At 64.9% G+C, this 19,220-nt stretch overlaps 10 protein-coding genes across 10 annotated transcripts; 7 read left to right on the top strand and 3 right to left on the bottom strand.

Moving 5' to 3' along the window:
• Positions 1-41: 41 nt before the first annotated feature.
• On the bottom strand, positions 42-1,243 carry JCM10292_000871 (pyridoxamine 5'-phosphate oxidase family protein; the record flags this gene model as incomplete). The annotated part of the gene is made up of 5 exons (XM_076647389.1): positions 42-435; positions 552-762; positions 821-937; positions 1,041-1,111; positions 1,194-1,243. 5 exons carry the CDS (start codon positions 1,241-1,243, stop codon positions 42-44), a joined length of 843 nt encoding a protein of 280 aa, XP_076506924.1.
• A 672-nt stretch (positions 1,244-1,915) lies between these two features.
• On the top strand, positions 1,916-3,044 carry JCM10292_000872 (uncharacterized protein; the record flags this gene model as incomplete). The annotated part of the gene is made up of 5 exons (XM_076647390.1): positions 1,916-2,035; positions 2,109-2,173; positions 2,239-2,469; positions 2,548-2,790; positions 2,885-3,044. The coding sequence occupies 5 exons, from the start codon at positions 1,916-1,918 to the stop codon at positions 3,042-3,044; spliced, it is 819 nt and encodes a 272-aa protein (XP_076506925.1).
• Positions 3,045-3,439: 395 nt separating this feature from the next.
• Positions 3,440-5,312, bottom strand: TIF3 (Tif3p; the record flags this gene model as incomplete). Its single annotated transcript, XM_076647391.1, has 6 exons — positions 3,440-3,891; positions 3,966-4,736; positions 4,805-4,882; positions 4,957-5,007; positions 5,075-5,120; positions 5,301-5,312. The coding sequence occupies 6 exons, from the start codon at positions 5,310-5,312 to the stop codon at positions 3,440-3,442; spliced, it is 1,410 nt and encodes a 469-aa protein (XP_076506926.1).
• A 214-nt stretch (positions 5,313-5,526) lies between these two features.
• Positions 5,527-6,117, top strand: JCM10292_000874 (uncharacterized protein; the record flags this gene model as incomplete). Its single annotated transcript, XM_076647392.1, has 1 exon — positions 5,527-6,117. The coding sequence occupies one exon, from the start codon at positions 5,527-5,529 to the stop codon at positions 6,115-6,117; it is 591 nt and encodes a 196-aa protein (XP_076506927.1).
• Positions 6,118-6,517: 400 nt separating this feature from the next.
• Positions 6,518-7,176, bottom strand: JCM10292_000875 (heat shock factor-binding 1 family protein; the record flags this gene model as incomplete). The annotated part of the gene is made up of 3 exons (XM_076647393.1): positions 6,518-6,705; positions 6,781-6,847; positions 6,925-7,176. 3 exons carry the CDS (start codon positions 7,174-7,176, stop codon positions 6,518-6,520), a joined length of 507 nt encoding a protein of 168 aa, XP_076506928.1.
• Positions 7,177-7,370: 194 nt separating this feature from the next.
• On the top strand, positions 7,371-9,281 carry JCM10292_000876 (uncharacterized protein; the record flags this gene model as incomplete). Its single annotated transcript, XM_076647394.1, has 1 exon — positions 7,371-9,281. One exon carries the CDS (start codon positions 7,371-7,373, stop codon positions 9,279-9,281), a length of 1,911 nt encoding a protein of 636 aa, XP_076506929.1.
• Positions 9,282-10,074: 793 nt separating this feature from the next.
• On the top strand, positions 10,075-12,545 carry JCM10292_000877 (nucleobase:cation symporter-2 family protein; the record flags this gene model as incomplete). Its single annotated transcript, XM_076647395.1, has 9 exons — positions 10,075-10,261; positions 10,407-10,741; positions 10,816-11,239; positions 11,304-11,393; positions 11,455-11,509; positions 11,571-11,790; positions 11,850-11,926; positions 11,984-12,252; positions 12,337-12,545. 9 exons carry the CDS (start codon positions 10,075-10,077, stop codon positions 12,543-12,545), a joined length of 1,866 nt encoding a protein of 621 aa, XP_076506930.1.
• A 422-nt stretch (positions 12,546-12,967) lies between these two features.
• Positions 12,968-14,075, top strand: JCM10292_000878 (cyanase; the record flags this gene model as incomplete). The annotated part of the gene is made up of 8 exons (XM_076647396.1): positions 12,968-13,006; positions 13,073-13,100; positions 13,232-13,305; positions 13,364-13,423; positions 13,499-13,643; positions 13,756-13,768; positions 13,873-13,952; positions 14,044-14,075. 8 exons carry the CDS (start codon positions 12,968-12,970, stop codon positions 14,073-14,075), a joined length of 471 nt encoding a protein of 156 aa, XP_076506931.1.
• A 278-nt stretch (positions 14,076-14,353) lies between these two features.
• Positions 14,354-15,367, top strand: JCM10292_000879 (NDUFA4 family protein; the record flags this gene model as incomplete). The annotated part of the gene is made up of 4 exons (XM_076647397.1): positions 14,354-14,406; positions 14,645-14,708; positions 14,811-14,882; positions 15,095-15,367. 4 exons carry the CDS (start codon positions 14,354-14,356, stop codon positions 15,365-15,367), a joined length of 462 nt encoding a protein of 153 aa, XP_076506932.1.
• A 1,108-nt stretch (positions 15,368-16,475) lies between these two features.
• Positions 16,476-19,202, top strand: JCM10292_000880 (uncharacterized protein; the record flags this gene model as incomplete). The annotated part of the gene is made up of 13 exons (XM_076647398.1): positions 16,476-16,626; positions 16,729-16,807; positions 16,873-16,942; positions 16,999-17,075; positions 17,154-17,274; positions 17,365-17,402; positions 17,546-17,739; positions 17,859-17,936; positions 18,000-18,027; positions 18,088-18,477; positions 18,536-18,634; positions 18,736-18,871; positions 19,020-19,202. The coding sequence occupies 13 exons, from the start codon at positions 16,476-16,478 to the stop codon at positions 19,200-19,202; spliced, it is 1,644 nt and encodes a 547-aa protein (XP_076506933.1).
• Positions 19,203-19,220: the final 18 nt, after the last annotated feature.

The following is a 19,220-nucleotide window of genomic DNA, read 5'->3' on the forward strand; positions in this document are numbered from 1 at the left end:
ACAATGAGAAGAAAACAATAAATGTGGAGCAAACGATGCCTTCACAGGTATTCGCGGCCGATGTAGATGCCCGAGAGAATGCCCACCACGAGCGCCGCCTCGACACGCCAATCCCGTCCTCGCAGCCATTCCAGCCCTTCTCTTGCCTTGAGAGCTGTCATCCCTCCTGCGCTCTTCCTCGCAAACGCCTCCGCGATTCCCTTCCGGCTCTTGCGTATCGCGCCCTCCTCGGGCGGCCAGCCTGCCGCTTCGAGCCCGGGCAGCCCGTCGACCGACTCGGCATTTTTGAGCTTCCAGTACGCGCGCATGCTGTTCTTGACGTCGGCGGGCGCGAGTGTGATTGACGGGTCGAGCGGATCCGGGGATGCGAGCTGCGCATCGAGGAACTCGCGGTCGACTGCCTCCTTGGTCTCGAAGAACTTGATGAGCCGGTCTCTGCAGGGACGAGCGTGAGCACTGAATCATTCTTCTCCTCTGGTTATTTGGACTCGTCAAGCTGTAGGACGGCAAAGAGACAAGGGCAAGGCAATGCGAGAGAAAAAGAAACGCACCGCTCTCCCTCGTAGTGGTAGTACGGAACGCTGTACCCGCAGCTCGTGCCGACGCGCTCAATGTCAAGCCACACGATAGCCCTTGCGCCCGCAAAGCGACGGCCATCGCCCGGCGGCAGAAGCTTGTTGAACTCGGGTGTGTCGCGCTCTAAGACGCGGCCGTGACCGAAGAGACGGAGGATGCGCGGAGGCCCGGTGAAAGCGTTGAACACTTTCATTCAAGGCGTGTCAGCAACTGTGTACGGCTACGCGTTCGAGGGGAAGCGCACTGATGGTCAGACGCCCGTTGCCTTTTTCGCGCATGTGCGAGATCGTCTCGTTGCCGCTGCCCGTCCCATCAAGATACCAGACTTGCGTCGGCGAGACGATATTGAAGGAGTCGTATCCTGTGGGACAGCGTGAGCGTTGGCATCGATGGGAGTAGAGAGCTTCAGACGACGAAGCCTTCCGCTTCAGCCGGGTGAGGAAAAGGAAGGACCTGCAGCGCACCCTTTGGCGACACATTGACTGTACCAGTTGCCGACAGTGGCGCGCTCGCAACCCAGAACATCTTCTGTTCCCTGCACAAAGGGATGCGGCGAGTCAAGATGCGGCAAAGCTGGCTGGCAGCGTCTGGCTCAGGCAGCGTGGAAGAGAGCGCACTTGATCCAGTCGACGACATTGTCGGGGATCTCGTCGTAGAACGCGCCCATGGCGGGCGGGACAGGCGGAGCGAGCAGCCGAGCGCGAGGACCGACGAGAGCAAGGGGAGCCAATGAAGCACAGCGGAGCGTATCAAGGGTCACGCGAGCCGCTCACGAGTCAGAAGAGCTTCGCAAGATGCACAGCAGGCACAGTCGAGGAGAGAGGCGGGAGTCAAGCTGGTCGCGCCCCGGCACACCGGGACCGCCCTCGCTCGCTTCCACCTCGTGCTTCCACCTTGTCCGTGCTCTGCTGTGACTTCTGCGCTTGGTTTGATCGTGTCGAGGCGGGAGCGAGCTAGTCTGCCGCGACGCTCGTGCCCCTCGACTTCATCGCTTTTGCCGGCTTGTGGACGCCTTGCGTCGTTCTGCAAAGCAGTTCGAGCTGCGAGAGAGCTGCTACGCTGTACAGAGTATAGACTGGACCCGCTCAGCACCGCCACGGTGCGCTCGGTGCTCGACCCCTGCTGCTCGGGCTCGTCTCCTGTCCTCCGGCCTCGCTGCAGCTGGCCCAGGCTTCCCGACGTCTCTTTCGCTTCCTTCCTTCATCTCTCGCTCGAAAGCTCGCTTGGCTGGTCCACGCTCGCTCGCACCGTCGCCCCCAGTCGCTCGTTATACCCGCTACGCCCCCGTCCCGTCCTTCCCTCCTCCCCACCCGCTCACGCCTCCTCTTCGATCACCATCATGCGGGCGCCCTTCTCACTCCTCCTCTGCACCTTGTTCGCACTGCTGCTCGCTGCTGTCGACGCCAAGAAGACGGGCAAGGTCCTGACGACGAACGAGAAGGCCGCGGCGAGTCTGCAGGTGCGCTGCTTCCCTTCGTCTCCTCTTTCGCCATTGACCGAAAAGCATGCTGATAACGCGAGATGATACACAGGCTGCGGCCGTCAAGCTCAAGCCCGGCAACTACCGCTTCCAGAACGTGCAGACCAAGCAGAGCTTGTGAGCCGCTCGCTCCGAGTGCAAGACCGTCAGCGGGGCTGACACCCGCGACAACTTCGTTTCAGCGTTTACCAAGCCAAGGGCAACCATGTCTACCCGGGCAAGACCAACAAGGGCGCAGCCTTCACCGTCGCGGCTCACCCCGACAGCAAGGTCGCGTGGCACCGCCTCGCCGTTGGCGGCAAGAACAAGTGCCTCTCGTCTGCGTGGGGCAGCAGCGGGAACAACGCTGCGGTCGCGTACGCTTGCGCCGTCGGCAACCAGGCCAAGGGGACCAAGACGCTCGAGAAGACCAAGTGCGTCTCGAGTCGCCTCTTTCCCTCCCTCGTGTTCCTCGCACACGGGTCCCTCGCTGACAGAGCGCCGACACACAGGCAGTGGTGGCTCATCGTCCCCGTCTCGAAGCCTACCGCGAAAGCTGCGTCGAACTCGTACGCCAACCAGGTCCTCCTCGCCGCACAGGCCGACTCGATCAAGACGCGCGAGCGCAAGATTGCCGCGCAGAAGGCTGCGTTTGGCAAGCGGTCGCTCGAGCTCGACTCGGACGTCGGGCACGAGAGGATGGCGCGGATGCACCGCCGCGCCATCCTCGAGAAGCGCGCGTCAATCAAGACGGTGTGCGTCTCTTCCCGTTTCGCACGCTTCTGTCTCGACTCGGCAAGATGCGCTGCTGGGAGGACCGAGCTGACGGGCCTGGATCGCGACTCGCAGTTCGGGCGGCACCTTCTACGTGATTGCCGTCGACCACCTCCTCGACCGCACGGCGGCGTTGACGGGCAAGGTGATCAAGACGCGCGGGATCAAGAACACGGTCATCTCGAACTGGAAGAAGGGCAACAAGGCGCAGCAGTGGAAGGTGACGCGCGTCTAGCAGTCTGTCCCTCGCCGCCGACCTTCTTTCTCCTTGCCTCCCTCTCCCTTCGTCTCTTTCTCAGTCTCTGTTGCCGTCGAGCGCTGTGCGCCATCTCTCCGTCTCTCTTTGCGTACCACCCTGCGTTGCCAGCCGTCGCACTCTGCAAGCGGCCCACATTCGCTCTTTAGGAACAAGCGAGAGCGGCATGAACCGAACGAAAGAGTCCTTTTTGCACTGCCCGTTCGCTCGCCCAGTCGCGCGCAGAGAGAATAGGCACACGGCCGACGAGAACGAAGAAAAGCGAGGCGTCTACAGGGGAAAAGGGAGGTGGTGGTAGTACAACGGAACCGGAAGAAACCTCGCGCGAGGAAGAGCAAACAGGGGCGGACTCCGACGAGCCCGTGCGCATGCGCTCAGATCTTGGTCTCCTCGACGCCCTTGGTCACGTCGTCGACGCCCGCCGCGCCCGAGTAGCTCACGCCGGCCTTGCGCGGCGCGTTGCCGCCCGCGGCGACGGGGGGCGCGACGTCCTTGGGCTTGGCCGCGGCGGGGGCGAGCGGGCCCTTGCGGACCCACGCGCCGCCGTCCTGCTGCTCGCCCGAGCCAGAGCCGGACGCGGCCGCGGCGGCCTTCTTGGCGTCGCGCGCGGCGTCGCGCTCCTTCTGCGCCTGGGCGGCGTCGGCGCGCTGCTTGGCGATGCGCTCCTCGATCTCGCGCTCCTTGGTGCTCTGGTCGACGGGCTTGGCCGCGCCGAACGGCGACGCGCGCGAAGACGCCGGCGCGGCGTCGGACGACGTCGCGGCGGGCGAGTCGGTCGAGCGCGCAGAGAGCTGGAGCGGGCGGCGCGTCGCGGGCGGGTCCGAGGCTGTGACATACGCGCGAAACCATCGTCAGTGGGCTTGCACTGGGGAAACTCGGGGAGCACGAAGAGAAACGCACGCGTGCGGTCACCGCCGAACCCAAAGCCCCTGCGCTCGCCTCCGGCCGCGGGCCCACTCAGCGGGCCCCTCCGCTCCCACGCCGCGGCATCGTCGGCGCGGCTCGGCTCGCGGTCGGCAAACATGCGGCGCTGCTCGCGCTCGGGCGGCGGGGCCGACGGCGTAAACTTGCCGCCGCGGATGGGCGCGTCGCGCTCGACTTCCTCGTACGGCGCGCGCGGGCCGGGGCCCGACGACGACGAGAAGCCGCGGCGCTCGGTCGGGGCCGAGGGCGTGAACTTGCCGCCGCGGATGGGCGCGTCGCGGTCGACCTCTTCGTACGGCGCGCGGTCGCCGCCGGGGGCGCCGCTGCGGAAGCCGCCCGAGCCGAAGCCGCCGGAGCGGCCGGGAAGCGGGGCAAGCGGGCCGCTGCGCTCCCAGGTCGAGGCCTCGTCGGCGCGGCCAAAGCGCGACTGCTGGGCCTCGGCGACCGAGATGCGGACGACGCGGCCGCCAAAGTCGGTGCCGGTCGCCGAGAGGGCGTTCTTGAGGTCGTCGACCGTGTCGAACTCGACGTAGCCAAAGCCGCGGGGCTTGCCGTCGGGGCCAGTGACGAGGCGGATCGACTTTACGGCGAGGCCCTGGAAGAAGTCCTCGAGGTCGGGCTCGCCGACCTCGAACGCGAGGTTGCCGACAAAGGCGGTGTAGGGGGGCTCGCGCGGGATGGGGACCTCGGCGCGCGGCGGGCGGTCGTCGTAGCGGTCGCGGGCGCCCATGGGGCCGCCAAAGCCGCCTGCGACGGGCGCGCAGAAGGTGAGTGATCCGAGCAAGCAGCTGGTGAGAACGGCGGCGAGCACGCACCGTCGCGGCCGGCCATGTTGCGGCTGAGGTGGGAGCCACCGAGACCGACGCCGCCGTCCATGCCAGGACCGGCCGAGGCTGCGAGCGAGAGCGGGAGCGGGAGCGAGGTGAGGATGGGTCGCTTCGGGAGAAGGGAAGACGGGCAAACGCACGGCCCGAGGGGAGCTCGTCCATCTCGTCAGCCCACGAGCCACCACCGGTGCCTGCGGGCGTGCAAGTGAGAGTGGGTGAGCGACTTGCGGACCCGAGTGGAGGAGGGGAGGGGCGCACTCTCGTCGGCCAAGAAGGCGTTGAGGTCCATCTTCTGTCCCTTTTTCTGCGGGATGCGAGCATGGCAGACGGAGGTCAGGCAGCGTGCACGGGCGCGGGTGAGCGCGACAGCGAGCAGCGACGAGAGACGAGACGACGAGATGAAGCTCGACGGCGAGGGGCGCGGCGAGCGAGCGGCGAGCGGGAGGAGCGCGTGTGTGGGTGAGCGAGGGACGCAGAGACGCACCTTGGGCGCCATGGTTGCTGCGAGTCTGGCTGTGGGGTCGACCGGCAGAGGCGCGGTGCAGCTCCAGCCTTGCCCTGCCCCTCGCCTCGACCCTTCTGCAGTGAATACATTTGCTCATTACACTGGCTCTCTCTCCCTTTCTCTGCTCGTCGCCCTAATCCAAATCTCATCTCGCACTCCAACCTCGGGTCACCTTCACCCACTCGTCCTCACACGCCCCCACACAATGCTGCGCGCCACTTGCCGCACCCTGCGCACCTCGGCTGCCTCCACCACCACCACCGCCCGCGCACCCGCCGCCGCCGCCGCCTCGACCTGGCGCCTCGCCTCGACTTCCTCGGCTTCCTCGTCGCAGGCACCACCACCGCAAGCGCACTCGGCGACGGGCGCCACGACGGCCACGGCGCCTCCCGCGCCGACGCTTCCCTCGTCCGCGCTCCCCGCGTCCGCACCGACGACGCCGTCGCACTACCTCGTGACGCTCGTGCGCTCGCCCCTGCACCTCGGGCCGTCGGCGCGCGGCGCGCTCGCCTCGCTCGGGCTGCACGCCAAGCGCCTCGCGTCGGTCGTCGTGCCCGTCTCGCGCGAGAGCGCCGGCGCCCTCCTGGCCGTCAAGGAGCTCGTCGCCGTGCGCGAGGTGAGCGACGCACAGGTGCGCGCGTGGGCGAGCAAGGAGTGGCGCGAGCGCGAGGGCGAGGGAAGGAGGGGCGCGGGCATGCGCGTGAGCGAGCGCGCGGGACAAAGAGGCGTCATTCGCGTCGGGAGCGAGAGGGCACGGGGCGACGAGCGCGGGTTCAGGATCGTCGCGAGGCCGTGAGCGCGGGGGACGGCAACGGGCACGATCGTTTGACGGGGACTACTGCACGAGCGAGAGTCAAGGATCCGCTCGGTACTCGTCGAGGTTTCCGCTTCTTCTCGTGTTCCGCGCCGCTCGTGCTGCGTATTCAGGGGTTGCGGCTGGGAACATTCTCCCCTGCCTTGCTCTGGTTTCGTCTGTCCGCTCTCGCCGAGCTCGCTGCTGCGGAGACCGCCCCCCGTACTGTCAGGGACCACGCTGTTCACACATTGTCTCTCACACCTCCGACCCCTCTCGTGCAACCAGGCTCGATCGCGAGGGTATATGCACTGCAGGGGTATGCCCAAGGGCGAGACGTAGAGGCTCACGCAACACAACAAGGAGGGGTCATCTAGGGGTTGTCGGACGATGGCTCGTCGCGTCACCGCGCCTCGACCGCCGCCGTCTCTCCCGCAACTCCCTCTGTCGCAAGTGCACCTCCTCGCCCTGCCGTTCCATCGACGTTGGGCAAGGGAGAGCCCGCCGCGGGTGCGCCTGCGGGTGCGTTCCCGCTCATGAGCTGCGCGAGGCTCGTCTCGAGGCTGTCGACGCGCGAGCTGAGGCCGTTAACTGCGCGTGCGTGCCGGTTCGCGGCGGTGAGCATGTTGTGAGGACTCTGTGCAGAGAATGGAGAGAGAGACGCACGGCGCGAGAGGACGTCGTTCGAGATGGTGTCGAAGCGCGCCTCGAGGTCGGACAGGAGCGAGTCGACCTGTGGGACGGCAGTAGTCGAGCGAGTGTGCGTGTCAGTCTCGCTCAGAGTGTGGGCGGGGCTCTATGAGAGCGCACAAAGTGGGTGAGTTCGAGCGGGCTGGTGACGGTCGCTCGTGGGTCTGGCTCGAGGAGGTCGTCGTCGGCGGCGGGGGGCGGGACGAGGTCGCCTGCGCCCGAGACGCCGAGTCCGACGGTGTGGGTGGTCGTCGGGGCGGGGGCGGGCTGCTTGAGCGAGGTCGAGGTGGACGAGAGCGAGAGGGCGGGAGATGAGGGGGAGGTGGTGGACGAGAGCGAGGGCGAGGGGACGAGGGGCTGCGTGAAGGGCATCGGGAGGGCAGCAGTGGGCCTGGTCTGTCTGCGCTGGCACTCGAGTAGCGACGGCAGAGAGACGACGGACGAGAGCACCGCCTCGCTCAACCCTCGACGCGGCCTCGCTCTCTCTCCCTCTCTCCTGTGTGAGCCCGAGTGAGCGCGTGCGAGCACAGCGACCAAGTGCACGACACGCCCTCCCCCTGCTCGCCATGCCCCGCCCGCGCACCCGCTCGTCGTCCTCGTCGCGCTCGCTCCCCTGGCTCGCAGCGACAATCGCACTCGCAGGGACAGCAGCACTCGCAGCAGCAGCAGGAGGAGCACCAGGATTAGTCACGCACCCGCCCATCCCCGTCGCAGCCGACCTCGCCTCCCTCTCGCCCGCATCCTCGTCCCCGCTCGCCGCCCGCTTCCACGCCGCACTCGCCGCACTCGACGACACCGCCAGCGACCTCACAGACGCTGCCCTCCCGCCCTCTCTCGCGCGCCGCACCGCAGGCTTCCCCGGAACCGCCCTCGCCCGCGACCCCGACCGCGCCGCCAACCTCCAGGCCGCGCTCGACTGCTACGCCGCCAACGGACGCTGGGTCCACGACCCGAGCGGCGACCTCCTCACGCACGACCACAGGGGGCTCCTCGTCCACAAGCAGGACCCCAGGTACGCCGCCTGCGACAAGCGCTTCTACAAGGCCCACCCGCTCAACGACGACGACGACGACGGCGATGATGGAGACGAGTGGCACGTCCGCCCCTCGCTCCAGTGGCGCTGGGTCCCCTCCCCAGAGTGCGACGCCCTCGCCCCGGCGCTGCTGCCCGCCCCCGCGCCCTCGCTCTCGCGCGTCGACTTCTGCCGCCTCGTCGCGCACAAGGCCCTCCTCCTCGTCGGCGACGCGACCCACTACCAGCTGCACGACCTCGTCCTCGCCCTCGCCACCACCCAGCCCCAGTCCTGCTACGGCGACCTCTACTGCAAGGAGCACGCCCTCTGTGGCGACATCCTCCGCGCCCAAGATGCCGCCGCCGTCGAGCGCGCAGACACCGACGAGCGCGTCTACCACCGCGTGCCCAACCCGCCCGGCCTCCTCGCCGCAGCAGCAGCGTCCTCCTCGTCCTCCTCGTCGCACCCGCCTCCGCCCTCGCCGCACTCGCTCTACCCCTCGCCGACGTACGGCACCCTCCTGCGCTACCGGCGCACCGACGGCCTCCGCGCCTCGTCGGCCTTCCACGCGCCGACGTTTGCGCACCCATCCACGGGCGTCCGCGAGGTCAACCAGCCCTGGCTCGCCGACGCCCGCCGGAGCGACGTCGTCGTCCTGTCCAAGCCGCCGCTCCCGCTCCCGCTCCGCAGCGTCAACGCCTCCTTCTGGGCCGCGCTCGACGCCGTCTCCGACGACCCTGCCGCCGCGCGCGGCGAGCTCCTCGTCGAGCTCGCAGCCGAGTGGACCGCGCGCGTCTGGCTCCCCGAGCTCGTCGACTCGCTGCGCGCGATCCGCGCCCCGCCGAGCCCCGCCGACGTCCTCGTCGTGTACCGCTCCGGCTGGCTCGAGCACGCCGACTGCGCCTCCCTTTCCTCCTCCGCCTCCTCCTCCGGCGCAGAGGGCGACGGGCCCGCGCCGCGCGCCGCGACGCCCTCGCTCGACGCCCTCGTCGGCGGCGGCGAAGCGGACGTGCCCCTCGCGCTCGCGTGGCACAACGCCCAGCTCGTGCTACAGAACCGCGCCGCGCGCCGCGCCGTCCTCCCGCGCTTCGGCGCCGTCTTCCTCGACGTCGAGACGGGCATGAGCGTCTGGCGCGCGGGCATGGTCGGGTCCGCTTCGGCGCCGGCGGTCTCTCCCGGGAGTGCCGCGCGAGGGGAGGAGCAGGTGGTACTGAGCGGGCTGGCGCAGGGTCTGCGCAGCCCGACGAGCGGCGACTGCACGCGCTACTGCCTCCCGTCGCCCGGGCTCGGGCTCGAGACGTTCTTCCTCGAGGCGCTCCAGCGCGTCTTCCACGCGGCGTGGGTCGGCGAAGAGGGCTGGGACGGCGAGCGCGCTGACGAGTGGGTCGGGGAGGCGTTTGTCAACTTGAGGGAGAGGGAGGCGCGCAGGGCGAGGGGCGAGGGGGAGGCCGAGGAGCGGGTGTAGGCGCGGAAACTCACGGCGGCTGGTCCGCACTTCTGCTTTGCCTCTGCTATGCCCCCCATGGTGTGCTGTGCTCTGCAGAGAACTCGCTGCTCGTCATCGACATTCCCGCAGACCTTCTCAAGCTGCCCCTCTTCGCTCTTCTGCCTCACCCTTTGCCGGGAACGTGTCCTGCGAGGCTTATCCTGACTATTGCTCGTGCGCAAGGCTGCTCTGTGCTGCAGACATCGGGAAGCCTTCGCTATCGTCGCGCCGCACAATCGCTCGCGAAGCGAGAGCGAGAGAGCGCGGGCAAAGCGGCGCAGGCACGTCGGTCTGCAGCGCCGGCTTGCATCTCGAACGCTGCGCGTGCGCAAGGCCCGCCCGCGGCTTCGTCACTGCTGGCTCTGGGTTGACGGCGAACGCGTATCTCGATCGCGGTGCGGGCGAAGCGGGCAGCGGGCAACCCTCCGCCCCCGCAGTTTTGCCTCGCGCTGAATACAACGCGGTTGTATTCCAACGCGAGCAAATGTAGTCCTCGCCAAGGGCAGAAACCTCCCGTCGCCAAGTGCTCCGCTCCCGCGTCCCTTCTCCCTTCCTCGAATCTGGACGTTCTCGCCACCGCTATCTTGCCGGGCCCTGCTCCCGCAAGTGGGACTCTCGGACTCGGGCAGGGTTATCCGGTGCTCTTGTCGCCGCTTGTCTCCCCTTCTGCTTTTCTCTTCTCCACCGCTATCGCTTCAAGCTTCCCCTCCCCCTCGCTCCCTCCTCCTCGCCTTGCTATCCTCGCCTGGACCCGCACACCCGCCAGGCAGCCATGGCCTCTCCCTCTACCGATTACATCGCCGAGCAGCCCAAGCAGGTCGGCGGTATGCTGCAGCCCGCGCCGCAACCCGTCCTCGAGCCCGACTACGGCCAGGACGACGACGGTCAGGTGCACCTCCCGACGTGGAAGGGAATCAAGAACAAGTTTACAACCAAGGAGGGATGGGTCGGAGACTACGGTGCGCTGCCCCTGCGCTGTGACCCGACGTCGGTTGAAGAGGACTGACTGCTTTCTTCCCCTCTTCTCCCCTATCCCGCCCTTGTGCTGCCATTACCCAACTCTCCATGCTACGCGCTCCACCAACAACGACGAACGACCACCAGACTTTGCGTACCTCTGCATGCCGCAGTTCCCGTGGGCGTGCGGGTCGGGTTCGCGCAAGCGCACGCGGTCGGCACCCTTCTACGCACTCGACAGCCAGCTCCCGATCTTCCTCACGCTCATCTGCGGCCTGCAACACGCGCTCGCCATGCTCGCCGGCCTCATCACGCCGCCCATCATCTTTGCCGGTCAGCTCGGCTTCTCGCCCGCGCAGCAGACGCAGATGGTCGCCGTCTCGCTCATCGCGTCTGGCTTCCTGAGCATGGTCCAGATGACGCGGTTCCCGATCCCCTTTACCCGCCGCAAGTACTGGATGGGCACTGGTCTCGTCACCGTCGTGCGTCCCTTTCCCGCTTCCCTCGGTGGTGCGAGAGACCGGAGGGCACGCGACTAACGTTCGTCCACCTCCAGGTCGGCACTTCCTTCGCGACTCTCTCAACCGCGAGCGCAATCTTCAACGCGCTCTACGCCGACGGCACCTGCACCTCCCAGGTCATCGACGGCGTCACCGTGCGCGACGCGTGCCCGAAGGCCTACGGCTACCTGCTCGGCACCTCGGCGCTGTGCTCGCTCCTCCCGATGCTCATGTCGTTCGTCCCGCCCAAGGTGCTCAAGCGCATCTTCCCGCCGGTCGTCACGGGAGTCGTCGTCCTCTTGATCGGAGCCAAGCTCGTCGGCGACTCGGGCGCACTCGCGTGGCTCGGCGGCAGCGGCGCGTGCAGGAGCCGCCCGACCACGGGCCCCAATATGACTTGCCCGACCGGGTCGCACCGCTTGCCGTGGGGCTCGCCGGAGTACCTCGGACTCGGCTTCCTCAGCTTCATGACCATCATCAGTGAGCTCGCCACTGTCTTTTCCCGGTCGGCTCGCCTGCTGACTCTTCGCTTTCCTCGGTGCAGTCATCGAGTACGTTGGCTCGCCCGCGATGAAGTCGGCAAGCATCATCATCGGCCTCCTTGTTGGTTCCGTCATCGCTGGCCCGCTTGGCTGTAAGTCTCACGCACTGTCCGTTCACAATGTTCCGTCGTCTCACATGGATACTTTGTACAGACAGCGACGCTTCCACCATCACGAACGCGCCGGCAATCACGTTCCTCTGGACCGAGTGTGTCGGGCTCGCAACGCAATCGCTATGCTCCAACTAACCGTTTCGTCGTCGTCGACAGGACGTTCCCGCTCAAGGTGTACGGCCCTGCCGTCCTCCCGCTCCTCGCCGTCTACCTCTCTGTCGGACTCGAGGTCATCGGCGACATCACGGCTAGTTCCGAAGCGTCGCGCCAGCCGGTCCGAGGTCCCCTGTTCGAGTCGCGCATTCAGGGCGGCTTGCTCGCGGACGGCATCAATGGCATGCTCAGTGGTCTCGCCATGAACGCTCCCATGTCGATCGTGCGTGCTTTGCTGCTCTCTACAAGCGGAAGGCTGAGACTGACAGGCTCATCCTGCAGTTTGCCCAAAACAACGGTGTCCTGAGTCTGACTCGCTGCGCCAACCGGTCGGTCGGCTACACCTGTGCCGTCATCCTGTGCGTTCACTGCTCATCTGTCCACCAGGCGCTCGCGATTGACGCAGATTCTTGCAGCGTCATTTTTGGCATCCTCGCAAAGATCTCGGGCGTCTTCCTCGCGATCCCGACTCCTGTCCTCGGCGGCGTTACCACCTTCCTTTTCACGACCGTCGCCGTCGCGGGTATGAAGATCATCTCGACCTGCGCCTTCTCCCGGCGCGACCGCGTCATTCTCGCCGCGTCGCTGTCGCTCGGCTTCGCGACTATGCTCGTCAAGGACTTTGCGAGCTACATCTTTACGTACAGCGGCAGCAACACCGCTCTCCGGGGTTTCATGAACTCGAGTGCGTCTGCCTTCCATCCGCTGCAGCACATGTTACTCGTATCATTACCAGGGACCTCTTGACTTACGCCGTATACTTCTACAGTTGTCATCATTCTCGGCACCCCCTTCCTCATCGCCGGCATCATCGCTTCTATCCTCAACGCGACGCTTCCGGCCGACCCGGATGCGGCGGACGAGCAGCAGCGTCCGGCGTACGTTCAAGACCATGCGTCGGACTCGCTCGAGCTCGGCGTGGGCCCGAGCTCGTCCGGCAGCGCACGGCGCGAGCAGGACGACGATGTCAAGCTCTGAGAAAAAGGAGGTTTCGTGCGGGTCTCTGGGCGCGGTTGCTTTGTTGTTTCGCCCTCCCGATGTCAGTAGGCTTCTCCTTGTTGGTTCACGTAATGCGGTCATGTCTGTGCCCATGCCTTTTCGCTTGGTACGAGAGTCTGGAGCAGTGCACAGCTCGAAAGGCGCTTGGGAAGGTCGCATCGGATGCGTCGAGCTCTTAGCGATCGTGGAGACTGCGCAGCAGACATCTGAGTGGGATGAAGGGCAAGACTAGTCGGGCCGCAAAGGGAATCGAAATACGCTTGCTCCAATATGTTTGGTATATTCCGAGCAAACGTAGCCCCCACCCTTGCCCCGCCTTTGCCGACCTTGCTCGCTCCTTGTCCTCGCTCGAGCCGCACGACCCCAAGCGTATCAGGAGCTACTCACCAGACTCTAGCAACATGACTTCCGTCATCCAGACACTCCCGCAAGTCCACCAGGTGCGGGTCGCGCTCCCTTCATCCTCGTGCCCCACATCCGTCAGCTTGACATCGTCCGCCGCGCAGTCGCTCTTCGAGGCCAAGAAGACCAAGGGTGAGACGCTGCCTCCGGCATTGCTTGGCTCGCTCCGCTGTGCTGCTGGACTCTGCTCTTGTTGCTGTCAAGGATTCCGGCGTCTTTCTCGCTCTCTCGACGCTGATTTGCAACTTTGCTCTTCCTGCCAGGCCTTTCGTTCGAGCAGATCGCCGAGAAGATCGGCCGTGACGAGGTCTGGGTCGCTGCACTGTTCTATGGCCAGGTGCGCTTCTAATGTCCGTGTGAGGGCGAAGCACTGGAGCTGATCCCCTGTGTCGCAGGCAAAGCCGACAGACGAAGAGGTTGACAAGCTTGCACGGGTGCTGGGCATTCAAGCCGGTGTGCGTCAAGCTCCCTCGCAAAGGTGCTTAGAGAGAGAGCCAAACCTGCTGCTGACGCCTACTCGCGTATCGCAGCCGCTCCACTCGCATTGGCATAAGCACTACTTCCCCGAGCGTGGCCAGCTCACGCCCATGCCGCCAACGGATCCGACGCTGTACCGCTTGTACGAAATCATCGCTGTCTACGGGTACGCCATCAAGAGTTGTGTGCACGAAAAGTGTACGTCCGCTTCTGCCTGCTTCCCTTGTTACCTTACGGTCCTTTCCCTGCTACTGCTTTCTGCCACACTTGTGTTGCTGCTCTGAGTGCTGACACAAAGCCATGCCTGCAGTTGGCGACGGCATGTACGTCTCGCACTTGTGCTGCCTGATGACACTGCTCAGTGTCCCTGCACTTGGCTCTGTCACCGCGGCTCTGACTCTCAGCTGACAATATGTGCCCTCCACAGCATGTCGGCAATCAACTTTTCAGCAACGGTCGACAAGGTGCAGAAGAACGGAGCAGACAATGTGGAAATCAAGCTGACGGGTGCGTCCTCTCTTCTGTCTCAGGCCTCTCCGGCATGCTACGGTAGCTCTGACCGTCTGATACACTCACTGACTCACGCGGTTGCTTGCAGGCAAGTGGCTCCCTTACGACTTCCACTCGTAAAGGTCCATCCCATCATCTGCTCAAGCGGTATAGTCCTGTCCGCGTGCTGCAACATCTTTCTGCTAAGCGGCTCTTTGCAAGCAGTGCACCGTAGCAGCAAGCTGAAGTGCGAGAGAAGAACACGCAGGAGAGCCTCGAGGCGAGGGGGAAGGAGGAGAGCCTCGAGGCGGGGGGGAAGGAGGAGCGCCACATGCGAGCCCCGACGAGCGAGGCGGCAGCGGCGTCCCTTTCTCCTCCTTGCACGCCTCGAACGCTCTTCGAGTACCAGCAACAGAGCCATGGCTTCCGTCACCCGCCTCCTCAAGCGCGAGCCCGCCCTCACGCCCCTCTTGTGCGCTTCTCCACCTCGTCCCCGCACTTCGAGTCTCCGCACGACTTTGCCGTCCGGTCAAGCTGTGGGCGGGTCTTTGGGTCATCCGAGCGGTCGCAGACGACGTAATGGTGCTCGTAAAGCCATCTTCGGGCTTCTATAGCCGCCGGGCCGCCGTTCGTGCTCCTCGCCACATTTAACAGCAACCCGCAGGTTCTCAGAGTCGAGCTGTGCTGACGCGTCGAGCCCTCGTGCACAGCGTCGCCGTCGGCGGTGGAGTCCTCGGCTCGCTCGCCTTCGCCAGCCATTACCTCCGGCACTCGGTGAGTCCACGTCGTTCTCCTTGAGCAGGCGATGGAGCACCGGCTACCTCGCATCTGGCTCCTTCGGTGGCGCTTTCGTCTGATGCCGGCTTATTCGCACAGTCCGACGTCACGATCGACAAGAAGGGCAAGCCGGAGCCGTGGAACAACGTCCAGCCCGGTCAGAACACCAAGGTCCGGCAGCACTTGGTCTCCTCCCACTTCCCTTGCTGCGGCGCGCCGGCTCTCTCGCTTCATTCCGCTACGTGCGAATGATGCATGCCGTCTCAGGCGCCGCAGCCAAAGTCAGGACAGCCAGAACTGACGCTGCTTACCTGCGCTTCCAACCTTCCCATCCTGCCTTTCCGCCGCTCACCCGTCCTCTCACCTCCCCTCACGGCACTCAGCTCTGGACGCAGAACCCCGACTTCTGGGCCTCGCGCAAGGACCACCCGAACCCGCGCTCCGTCTTCAACTCGCCGGCCGAGGACGAGTCGATGCACTCGTTCGCCGCCGCGGCGTCGCAGGCCGTGCAGGACGCCAAGGAGCGCGCCGCGCAGAAGGCCAAGGACAGCACGATGAGGGGCTTCGAGCGCGACGGCATGACCGACTCGGCTGCGACTGTCAGGGCTGCTGGCGCTCGTTCGCCGCTGGGCAAGGAGAGCGCCATCGAGCACTGAGCATCGCTCTGCTCGGGTGTTCTGCTGCCCATTCTCTTTTTCCCGCCTTTGTGTCTGTTGCGTGCATAGGTCCCGCTCTTTTGTTTCTGCGTGCTCTCGTCCCTGTCACCACTCGCCTCGTCGATCTGCCAATTTCAGTGCCGTGTTCCTCGTTTCTTTGTCTTTCGCGATCTTTCGGCTTTGTACGGGTAGCGAGCAAGCCTGGGTAGCCCAGTGCCGGTTGCGAGCGGCTAGACTCATATCTCGAACGGGGCCACACAGCTCCTCACCCCCACCTTTTTCTCCTCGTCGATTGCTTCCCTGCGACCGCGCGGTCTGATCGGGAGCTTTGCGCACCTTCTCGCCGCTTCCCGATGTTGCCCGCGCCTCGCACCGGCAATCGTCGCGTCTCGCTGGCAATCGTACGAGTTTCGTCCTCCTCGTCCAGGAGCTCCGCTTTCATCGGCTTGCCGTCGCCCACGACGGCGATTGCACGTTCGCGCCGACCTGTTTTCGTGCTTGCCCCGCTGTACGCGGATTGCCGTTGTCTCGCCTCAGGAGGAGCAGGAGATAGCGCGAGGGGCTGGTCCCTACGCTCGAGCTGAAGCGAGGTCGCTTGTCCGATGTTTTGCGACGGCGCCCACGCTGCTGGCCGAGCAGTAAAGATGTCTGCGATGCAGGTACAGCCTCACGCGAGTGTCCAGAAGGCGAGGAACGCCTGCCGACTTTTCTCGCTCGATCGCAGGCCCGCTCCTTCACGCGTCTGGACCGTGCCCCCTCACCTCCTTCGCCTAAATTTGGCTTTTCTCGCGTGGTTGTTTCGCGCAATCGCGCAGGTCGGGGCCTTCGCACCGATTACTCCTGGACGGGAGGAGCACGAGACCGCCACCCCTATGAACTCCTGCTGCCCCTCGCTCGCTTTCTGCTTTCTTGCTCTCTCTTTCCTCACTTTTCTTGCGGTCCCGCTGCTCCCAGGCGTTCTCTCCCCGGTCTCTCGACACCGCCCCTTTCCCCTTCTCGCGACACCGCCGCGCCTGCGTCTCCTCGACGTTCGCGCTCCCCCTTTCTCGCCTTTATCGCATCCCCCCGCCCCTCCTCCTTCCGCCTCGAGTTCATTCGCCCTTCTAGCATGTCGGCGCAGCTTGCCGAGACGGTCAGCAAGACCGAAGTCGAAAAGACGGGCGAGGCGCCCGTCGTCACCCTCACCTCGGGCGGCATCAACGATGGTGCCAGCCTTCACCGTGGCATGAAGGGCCGCCACGTCCAGATGATCTCCATCGGTAAGTCGTTTGCAGTGTCGCGGTAGAAGCAGCCGACGTCGCGCCTGAAGTTGCTCGACATTCTTCTTGCTCGTACTGACGGATCCCGTTCGCTTCACACAGGCGGCGTCATTGGCACGGGCCTCTTCCTCGGCACTGCTGGAGCTCTTCGCCACGGTGGTCCTGCCGGCCTGCTGATCGGGTGGGTGGCCGTTGTCAACCTTGCTCCTGGGGTCGTGTTGACCGCTCCTCTCGCCTTGCGAACAGTTACGCAGCCATCGGTGCGCTTTGCTATTCAGTAATGGTATCTCTCGGCGAGATGATTGCACACTTGCCGGTACGTGGGCCAACCAGGCGCGAGGAAAGACGACAAAACTGACCGAAAACGTCCAGATTGCCGGCGGTCACATCACCTTGGCCCGCCGCTTCGCTTCTCCTGCCCTTTCCTTCGCCATGGGGTACAACTATTGGTGAATTATTGTCCTGTGTCGAACTCGGAGCGGAAACGGCCGTGAAATGCCTCGCTGACGACGATTTTCCCTCTGCAGGTACAACTGGGTCATCGTCCTGCCGGCTGAGCTCAACGCCGCCGCTGTGCTGATCGGCTACTGGAACCAGTCTGTCAACCCTGGTGTCTGGATCGCCATCTGCCTCATCGTCGCCTGCGCTGTAAGCCTCCGCTCGTCGACCCAACCCTGGCCCTCCCTTCATGCCTCTGTATCCCGCTGTTCGCCGTCCTTAACGCTTCTCGCTCCACAGATCAATTTCGGAGGTGCACGTGTGTACGGGGAGTGCGAGTGAGTCCTTCGGCTGCGAGCAGAACCGCCGGCCGCCGGGCTCGCCTGGTGCCGCTTCTTCCCCTCAGGGCGGCTCTTCCTGCCTACCTGACGCTCTGAGAACCCCCTCTATGGTTGCTGACATACATCTCTTCGCCGGGAAGATTCTGGTTCGCAATTATCAAGGTTATCACCATCGTCGGCCTCATCATCCTCGGAATCATCCTCGATTGTGGTGGCGGCCCCAATGGGGAGTATATTGGGACCAAATACTGGCGGGATCCTGGTGCATTCGTCCAGTACATGGGAATCGAAGGCGCAACCGGCAGGTTCCTCGGGGTTTGGGCGGTTCTGATCCGTGCGCCGACTTCTTCCTCTCCTTTTCGACCGCTATCCCGGCACTGACCCTCTATGCTTCCGCCTTCGCACTGTCCGAACGATGCTCGACCTGCCCCGAACGCGCTCGACGGCAAACAGAGGCGTCCTTCTCGTACATCGGCACCGAGATCGTTGCCATCGCTGCCGGCGAGACCAAGGACCCGCGCAAGACCCTGCGTGAGCCATCCTGAGCGTCGACTGCTGCGCGTACAATCACTGACGTCGACTGCTGCGGAACAGCCCGTGCCATCAAGAATGTCTACATCCGGTGCGGATCTCGTCCCTTCCTCCTTCTCCCTTCCTCCTCTGACTTCCTCCCTCTGTACAGCATTCTTCTGTTCTACATCTTGGGTGTCTTTATCACCGGCCTCCTCGTTCCCTCGGACGACCCGCGCCTCAACCTCGCGGACGGCACGGCGGCTTCTGCTCCCTTCGTCATTGCGATTCAGAACGCCGGCATCAAGGCATTGCCGTCCATCATCAACGCCTGCCTTCTCTCCTCCGCCTGGTCGGCCGCGTCGTCGGATCTCTACACCTCGTCGCGCGCTCTCTACGGTCTCGCGCTTCAGGGACAGGCTCCCGCGGTGCTCAAGAAGACTACGTCGTGGGGCCTTCCCTGGGTGGCGGTCCTCGTCGGCGTTGCTTTCTCGTTCCTCTCGTTCATGTCGATCGGCAGCACCTCGGCTGGCGAGGTATTCGGGTATTTTGCCAACATGACGTGCGTCCCTCCTTCCGACGATGCACGACAACCTGTGCTGATCTTCCCTCCCTCGCAGATCTGTTTGCGGCTTGATTACGTGGGCCGGCATTGCCTACACGTACATCAAGTGGCACCGCGCGCTCAAGGCCCAGGGCATCGACCGCAACCTTCTTCCGTACGTCTGCCCTCCTTCTGCGCTCTCCTCTGTGTTCTCTCCTGCGTTCGCTTCTGCATTACTTGGAGTGCCTGATCTGACCTGGGTGGCGTGACCTGCAGGTACAAGGCGCCGCTTCAGCCCTTCCTTGCCTACTTTGCCCTCATTTTCGCCTGCATCGTCCTCTTCTTCAACGGCTACTCCGTCTTCCTCACCGACAACTGGTCGACGTCTACATTCGTGACCTCATACTTCCCCGTAAGTGTTCTCTTGTCCATCTCTCCTGCATTGGGAGGGCCAGCTTCAATCCAGGGCCGCTCAAACACCGGAGCTCCGAGCCCAGACCTCTGCCTTGCCCTTTAATATGAGCCAGTCACTGACATAGTGCCTGCTCTTCAACCCGCAGATCTGGTTCTTCCCGGTCCTTCTCGTCTTCTACCGCTTCATCTGGCGTCGCAACGAGCGCGGTCCGGCGGCGACCGAGTGCGACTTTGTCTCGGGCAGCCGCGAGGAGCAGGCCTTCGAGGAGGAGCCCGAGTCGCCCGAGCCGAAGGGTGTTGGTCGCAAGATCCTCGCCTACGTTGTCTAGGTTGTCGCGCTCCGGTCT

The sequence above is a fragment of the Rhodotorula paludigena genome, assembly GCF_050403205.1.
Source record: "Rhodotorula paludigena JCM10292 DNA, Rt_paludigena_JCM10292v1_ctg9, whole genome shotgun sequence".
In the NCBI taxonomy this organism is placed as follows: domain Eukaryota; kingdom Fungi; phylum Basidiomycota; class Microbotryomycetes; order Sporidiobolales; family Sporidiobolaceae; genus Rhodotorula; species Rhodotorula paludigena.